We start from the raw sequence: 8018 nt of genomic DNA, 5'->3' as shown, positions 1-8018 counted from the left end.
GGATAGATCCTTGGGGGGGCTCCAGAGGTAACAGTGCGGGGGCTGGAAAAGAAGCCATTGGAGGAGATTTTCTGGCTACGACTGGATCGGTAAGAATGGAACCGGGCGAAGGCAGTCCCACCCAGCTGGTCGACGGAGCAGAGACGTTGGAGGAGGATGGTATGGTCAACTGTGTCAAAGGCTTCAGACAGATCAAGAAAGATGAGGAGGGACAGTTCACCATGGTCAGGATGTCATTTGGGACGAGCTGAGGAGGAGCCATAGGAACAAGAGTAGGCTGTACCGCCATTCAATTAGATCATGGCTGATCCATTTACCCGCCTTGGTTCGGTAACCCTTAATACCCTCGCCTAACAAAAAACTATCAATCTCAGATTTAAAACTTTCAATTGACCCACAGCCTCAACAGCTTTTCGGGGAGAGAGAGTTCCAGATTTTCACCCCTCTTTGGGCGAAGAAGTGCCAGCTATATTTCCCGAGTCCCTTTTCCCGGTTGCGCTCACCATTTTGCCCAGCAAAGCTTCTGTTGAATCCGCGTTTGTTGATGGAATCACAGTTCTCGGCCTTGGTCCCGTGGAAGAGCAGTTTTTCATTCGATTCCCCCAGCCCATTCTTTGCTTCGATTGCTCTCTTCTTCGTCTCGAACGCTAACCTGAGGTAAATGTTCTGAATTCTGACAATCTGTGTTCCAGGCAGGAGAAATCTCTCAATGATTGTACATGGCAAAAATATGATCAAAAAGTCTCTCCATTTATCAAGGTGAGAGAATCATTAATTACACATTACAGAGAGAGGGGAATCATTAATTACACATTATAGAGAGAGGGAATCATTAATTACACATTATAGAGAGAGGGGAATCATTAATTACACATTATAGAGAGAGGGGAATCATTAATTACACATTATAGAGAGAGGGAATCATTAATTACACATTATAGAGAGAGGGAATCATTAATTACACATTATAGAGAGAGGGGAATCATTAATTAAACATTATAGAGACAGGGGGAATCATTAATTACACATTATAGAGAGAGGGGAATCATTAATTACACATTATAGAGAGAGAGAGGGAATCATTAATTACACATTATAGAGGGGGAATCATTAATTACACATTACAGAGAGAGAGAGGGAATCATTAATTACACATTATAGAGAGAGAGGGAATCATTAATTACACATTATAGGGAGAGGGGAATCATTAATTACACATTATAGAGAGAGAGAGAGGAATCATTAATTACACATTATAGAGAGAGAGAGGGAATCATTAATTACACATTATAGAGAGAGGGGGAATCATTAATTACACATTATAGAGAGAGGGGGAATCATTAATTACACATTATAGAGAGAGGGAATCATTAATTACACATTAGAGAGAGAGGGGGATCATTAATTACACATTATAGAGAGAGGGAATCATTAATTACACATTATAGAGAGAGGGAATCATTAATTACACATTATAGAGGGGGAATCATTAATTACACATTATAGAGAGAGAGGGAATCATTAATTACACATTATAGAGAGAGAGAGGGAATCATTAATTACACATTATAGAGAGAGAGGAATCATTAATTACACATTATAGAGAGAGGGGAATCATTAATTACACATTATAGAGAGAGGGGAATCATTAATTACATATTATAGCGAGAGGGAATCATTAATTACACATTATAGAGAGAGGGAATCATTAATTACATATTATTGAGAGAGAGGGGAATCATTAATTACACATTATAGAGAGAGAGGGAATCATTAATTACACATTATAGAGAGAGGGGGATCATTAATTACACATTATAGAGAGAGGGAATCATTAATTACACATTATAGAGAGAGGGAATCATTAATTACACATTATAGAGGGGGAATCATTAATTACACATTATAGAGAGAGAGGGAATCATTAATTACACATTATAGAGAGAGAGAGGGAATCATTAATTACACATTATAGAGAGAGAGGAATCATTAATTACACATTATAGAGAGAGGGGAATCATTAATTACACATTATAGAGAGAGGGGAATCATTAATTACATATTATAGCGAGAGGGAATCATTAATTACACATTATAGAGAGAGGGAATCATTAATTACATATTATTGAGAGAGAGGGGAATCATTAATTACACATTATAGAGAGAGAGGGAATCATCAATTACACATTATAGAGAGAGGGGAATCATTAATTACACATTATAGAGAGAGGGGAATCATTAATTACACATTATAGAGAGAGGGGGAAATCATTAATTACACATTATAGAGAGAGGAGAATCATTAATTAGACATTATAGAGAGAGGGGGAATCATTAATTATACATTATAGAGAGCGGGGGAATCATTAATTACACACTATAGAGAGAGGGGGAAATCATTAATTACACATTATAGAGAGAGGAAGTCATTAATTACACATTATAGAGAGAGGGGCAATTATTAATTACTCATTATAGAGAGAGGGGAATCATTAATTACACATTATAGAGAGAGGGGAATCATTAATTACACATTATAGAGGGGGAATCATTAATTACACATTATAGAGAGAGAGGGAATCATTAATTACACATTATAGAGAGAGAGAGGGAATCATTAATTACACATTATAGAGAGAGAGGAATCATTAATTACACATTATAGAGAGAGGGGAATCATTAATTACACATTATAGAGAGAGGGGAATCATTAATTACACATTATAGCGAGAGGGGAATCATTAATTACACATTATAGAGAGAGGGGAATCATTAATTACACATTATAGAGAGAGGGAATCATTAATTACATATTGTTGAGAGAGAGGGGAATCATTAATTACACATTATAGAGAGAGAGGGAATCATTAATTACACATTATAGAGAGAGGGAGGAATCATTAATTACACATGATGGAGAGAGAGAAAATTATTAATTACACATGATGGAGAGAGAGAGAAAATTATTAATTGCACATTCCCTTTGTTGAGAGAAAGGGAATCATTAAGTACACACGACCAGTTAATGTATTTTACTAATGTTGGTCGAAGAATAAATACTGGCTCCAGGACAGCGGGGTGAACTCCCCTGCTCATGAATATCCACCTGAGTGGACAAACGGGGGCCTTGGTTTAACATCTCATCGAAAAGGTGGCACCTTCGACAGTGCAGCGCTCCTGCAGTACTGGCACCGGGAGTGTCAGCCTGGATTTTGTCTCAATCTCCGGAGTGGGGGCTTGATCCCACATCCTTCTGACTCAGACAGTGCCACCCACTGAGCCAAGGCTGACACTCGTGTGAGGAATTCTCAATCTCTACTGGCTTCAGACCGACAAACCCCTGAAGTGAAATCGTGTGCCGTTCACTCCCAGTGGGTTTAACTTACCTTGACTATTGTGGAGTTCGAGATGGTTCTCTGGAACTGTGATGAAACTGTTCCATATTCCGGAGAGTTTTGCTGCAGTTCCACAGTGAGGAAGATAATTCCATTCATATCGTCCCAGTACAGAGGGAGGTTGTTATCTGTGTGTCAAAAAAAAGAGAGATATTGAACAACGCAAGACAAGGGAAAGAAGGAAGCGGGCACAGCCCTACGAGAGGCATGGGACTGGTTTCAGTCCCAGCCCATCCACAGTGTGGGTCAGGTTTATGCCCAGGATTCAAGGCTCCATTTGGGCCTGGATGCTCCTGGGAAGATATGTTGCCTCTGAGTCAGAAGGTCGGAGGTTCGAACCTTGGAACAGGAGGCCATTCAGCCCCTTGAGCCCGTTCCATTATTCATTTAGATCATGGCTGCTCTGCATCTTAATTCTATCTACCCGCCTTGGTTCTGGATCCCTTAATACCCTTACCCAAAATCTATCAATCTCAGTTTTGAAATTTTCAATTGACCCCCAGCCTCAACAGCTTTTTGAGGGAGAGAGTTCCAGGTTTCCACTCCCCTTTGTGTGAAGAAGTATATTCTGACGTTACACCTGAACGGCCCTGGCTCTAATTTTAAGGTTATGCCCCCTTTCTGCTGGACTCCCCCACCAGAGGAAATAGTTTCTCTCCATGTACCCTATCAAATCCTTTAATTATCTTAAACACCTCAATAAGATCACCCCTTAATCATCTATACTCGAGAGAATACATCCAGGCACTTAAGCCTGTAATCTGGGGCCAACACTCACAGTGCCAGTACCGAGGGACTGCTGCACTGTCGGAGGTGCCGTCTTTCAGCCATTAGGACGCTTTTACTAAGTTGAAGGCACCATATAAATGCGACTTGTTGTTGTTGAGATGTTAAACCGAGGCCCTGTGGTTGGGGGGGAAGGGAAGGAAGGAATTGGATCTGTGCAGCGCCGTTCAGGGCCTCAGCTCGTCCCAAAGTGCTTTTCAGCCAATGAAGTACTTGTGAAGTCTCGTCATTAATTTAATGTACGAAACGCAGCAGCCAATTTCCACACAGCAAGATCCCACAAACAGTAATGAGGTAATGGCCAAATCATCTGATTTTTTTTAATGATGTTGGTTGAGGGATAAATATTGGCCCAGGAAACTGGAGAGAACTCCCCTGCTTTTCTTCGAAATAGCACCCGTGGGATCTTTTACATCCGCCGGAGTGGGCAGACTGGGCCTCGGTTTAATGTCTCATCCCGAAAGACGGCACCTCCAACAGTGCAGCGCTCCCTCAGTACTGGCAACCGGGGAGCGTCGGGCCTGGATTATGTGCTGAGGAGTAGGACTTGAACCCATGACCTTCTGACTCAGAGGCGAGAGTGCTACCCACTGAGCCACGACTGACACCAGTAATACGGCTCGGCAAATGAAGGGATCTCCCCTCCAAACCCCCACCCCTAAATATTTGTGACAGGGAGTTCCCCTCTACTCACCAGTAAACAGCTCAAATCTCTTCAACCTGACTCTGCGCCTAGTGTCCAGTTCCTCTCCTTCCTTCCGGTCCAGGTGCAGCTGGTACCGGCGTCCCCTGACGCTTACCACGGTGTTTGCCCGCTTGGCGCTGTAGTCCTCTTCGATCCTGTAGTTGGACTCCTTATCAAACGGAACAAAGCTGCCGTACTCTGCCAGATGCCACTGGACGACTGAGGCCATGAGATTGTGCAGTCTGCCGACCAGAGAACTCTCTAGGCGCGACGTCAACAGCTTCTGGACGAGGCTGGAAACCACCCGGACCCCTTCGGTCGGCCCCCGCAGTGCGATCTGATTCTCGGACCCCCGCTTGATGCCGACGTGGACCAGGCTCTTGCGGGATAGTCGCTGGACAAGGCTGACCTCGGCACAGGTCAAATCCCCGATCCCCTTGTCTCGGATGACCTCGGCCGAGAAATTGTCGGTGAATAACCTCTCCAATCTCCGGAAGGCGGCCTGAACGTGCTGGCTGGTTTTGCCGATGATCTCAAGCACCACAGGCCTGAGGTCCTGGGGAAACTCAGTTACCTCGGTGAAATTGGGGGCCTGCTTCTCCCTTTGGTCGCTCTGCAGGATTTTGCTGATACGCTTGGACACTGTGGGGACAATATGGAAAACCTGTTTATTAGACTAGGCCGTGTGACAGTACAGGGGCGGGGAAATCTTCTCTGAGAACCAGAGTGTTCACAGTCTCGGTGTCCTGTTCAGCCCCAAGCTGAGCTTCTGACCTCCATATCATCTCCATCACCAAGACCGCCTACTTCCACCTGCGTAACATCGCCCATCTCCACCCCCTGCCTCAGCCCATCTTCTGCTGGAACCCTCATCCATGCCGTTCTTACCTCCACTATACCGATGCTCTCCTACCTTCCATCTCCCATAAACTTGAGCTCATCCGAAACTCTTCCGCCCGTATCTTAACCCACGCCAAGTCCCGCTCACCCATCGCCCCACTGTGCTCGCTGACCCATGCTGGCTCCTTGTAACAACTGACAAGCGTTATCAGCCCAGCCAGTGGCAGGTTAGAGTGCCAGTGGAGGCTCACTTTCCATCCCACAGCACTGATTCACGTGCATAAGGTGTGGGTGGGGACCTGGTCTACGGGTGGGCATTAAATAGCAGAATTGCTGGGGTTTTTTTTAAGGTGGGGAGGGTTTCCAGGTCCAATTGTTGGAAGTTCTCCATCATCTACAGACCCAGGGAAGTGTAGCAATGAATGCACCTTATAGCTGCCAGGCTTAGTAAATGTGAGATGTCACGTAACGTTAGATGAAGCCCTTTGCACTTAAAGGGTCACATAAGGTTACCGTCAAGCACCAACTATGGGCCTAGTTCCACTCACCGTTTTTAATATATGACGCCTGCATAGGCACAACAATACACACACACACAGACACAACGGTCTGCACTTGAAGGATTTGGCGAGTTTCCTCACAAACTCTTTGATCTGTAAACAGTAATTGCTTTAGTTACCTTGTGATAGTCCCATCACTGGGTCCTGAAGTTTCTGCATGGTCTTCTGGAGTATCTGTAAGTGTACAGTGAATTGACAAATTGTTGAATTACTGTGGCCCCTAAAGCCTGCACGAGTCCCAGGGAAAGACTGCAGCAGCACAAGAGAAGAGCAGCAAGAGAGTTGTGCCAAGAGAACCATGTCAAGAGAAAAGTGGCAAGAGTAGAGTGGCATGGCAGCCATGGCAAGAGAACAGTGGCAAAAGAGCTGCGGCAAGAGGGCTGTGATGTGAGAAAGTATTTGTCCCACAAGTAGCTTGAAACCAGTCCCATCAAAAAATATCCGCACGAAAGCGAATTCTTGAAAAGGCAGCGTTAAGTAAAATAAAACCACAGTGACAGACTAAAGGCCGAGTCTAGCGGAGGAGTGGGGAAGACTAACAGTTCACCTACTGGTAGAGAGGAGCTGTCGTCTGGATGCACCAGGACCCGAACCACCTTCACCGAGGTGACCCGGCGATCGTGCGCGAACCTGAAGATCTCCTCGAGCAGCGCCCTGATGGCGACAGTCCGTGGGAAGCCGAGCGCCCCGGTTCCCAGCAGAGGGAATGTGATGAAGGCGAGGTCGGAGTCGTGGCAGGTTTCCAGGCACTTCCTCACATTCGAGCGAAGGAGCTGGAATGAAAAGCGGGTCTGGGTTAAACGATCTGCGAGACAGTGGGGCATGGGGAGAAAAATGGTCTTTCCTAAGGGCGAAATATAGCAGGGGCGGGGACATTAAATAGTGTAACACTGTGTTGTCACTCTCCGCGTGTAACATTGAATTCTCGCACTCCCCGTGTAACACTGCGTTATCGCACTCCCCGTGTAACACCGTTTGTTACACTCCCCGTGTAAAACTTGTTGCACTCCCCATGTAACACTGTGCTATCGCGCTCCCCGTGTAACACTGCATTGTCACACTCTCTGTGTAACACTGTATTGTCGCACTCCCCGTGTAAGGCTGCGTTGTCGCGCTCCCTGTAACACTGCATTGTCGCACTCACTGTGCAACACTGTATTGTTGCACTCCCTACGTAAAACTGTTGTCACACTCCCCGTGTAATGCTGCGTTGTCTCACTCCCCATCTAACATGGTGTTGTCGCACTCCCCGTGTAACGCTGTGTTGTCGCGCTCCCCGTGTAACGCTGTGTTGTCGCGCTCCCCGTGTAACGCTGTGTTATCGCGCTCCCCGTGTAAGGCTGCCTTGTCTCACTCCCCATCTAACACGGTGTTGTCGCATTCCCCGTGTAACGCTGTGTTGTCACACTCCCCGTGTAACGCTGCGTGGTCGCACTCCCCGTGTAACGCTGCATTGTCTCACTCCCCATCTAACACGGTGTTGGTGCACTCCCCGTGTAACGCTGTGTTGTCACACTCCCCGTGTAACGCTGCGTGGTCGCACTCCCCGTGTAATGCTGTGTTGTCTCACTCCCATCTAACACGGTGTTATCGCAATCCCCGTGTAACGCTGCGTGGTCGCACTCCCCGTGTAACACTGCGTGGTCGCACTCCCCGTGTAACGTTGCGTTGTCTCACTCCCCATCTAACACGGTGTTGTTGCACTCCCCGTGTAACGCTGCGTTGTCACACTCCCCGTGTAACGCTGCGTGG

General features: G+C 46.1%; 1 protein-coding gene across 1 annotated transcript in view; it reads right to left on the bottom strand.

The window, feature by feature from the left end:
- LOC137308021 (protein mono-ADP-ribosyltransferase PARP14-like) overlaps window positions 1-8018 on the bottom strand; it is a 65829-nt gene that overhangs the window by 12795 nt on the left and 45016 nt on the right. The window contains exons 12-15 of the mRNA XM_067976980.1: window positions 6756-7039; window positions 4876-5414; window positions 3387-3523; window positions 504-681 (exon numbers count right to left, since the gene is read on the bottom strand). Of these exons, the coding sequence (XP_067833081.1) occupies window positions 504-681; window positions 3387-3523; window positions 4876-5414; window positions 6756-7039 (1138 nt within the window). The remainder of the gene's footprint in view (window positions 1-503; window positions 682-3386; window positions 3524-4875; window positions 5415-6755; window positions 7040-8018) is intronic.

The sequence above is a fragment of the Heptranchias perlo genome, unplaced genomic scaffold (assembly GCF_035084215.1).
Source record: "Heptranchias perlo isolate sHepPer1 unplaced genomic scaffold, sHepPer1.hap1 HAP1_SCAFFOLD_118, whole genome shotgun sequence".
In the NCBI taxonomy this organism is placed as follows: Eukaryota; Metazoa; Chordata; class Chondrichthyes; order Hexanchiformes; family Hexanchidae; genus Heptranchias; species Heptranchias perlo.
This window is presented reverse-complemented; position numbering and strand designations above follow the sequence as displayed.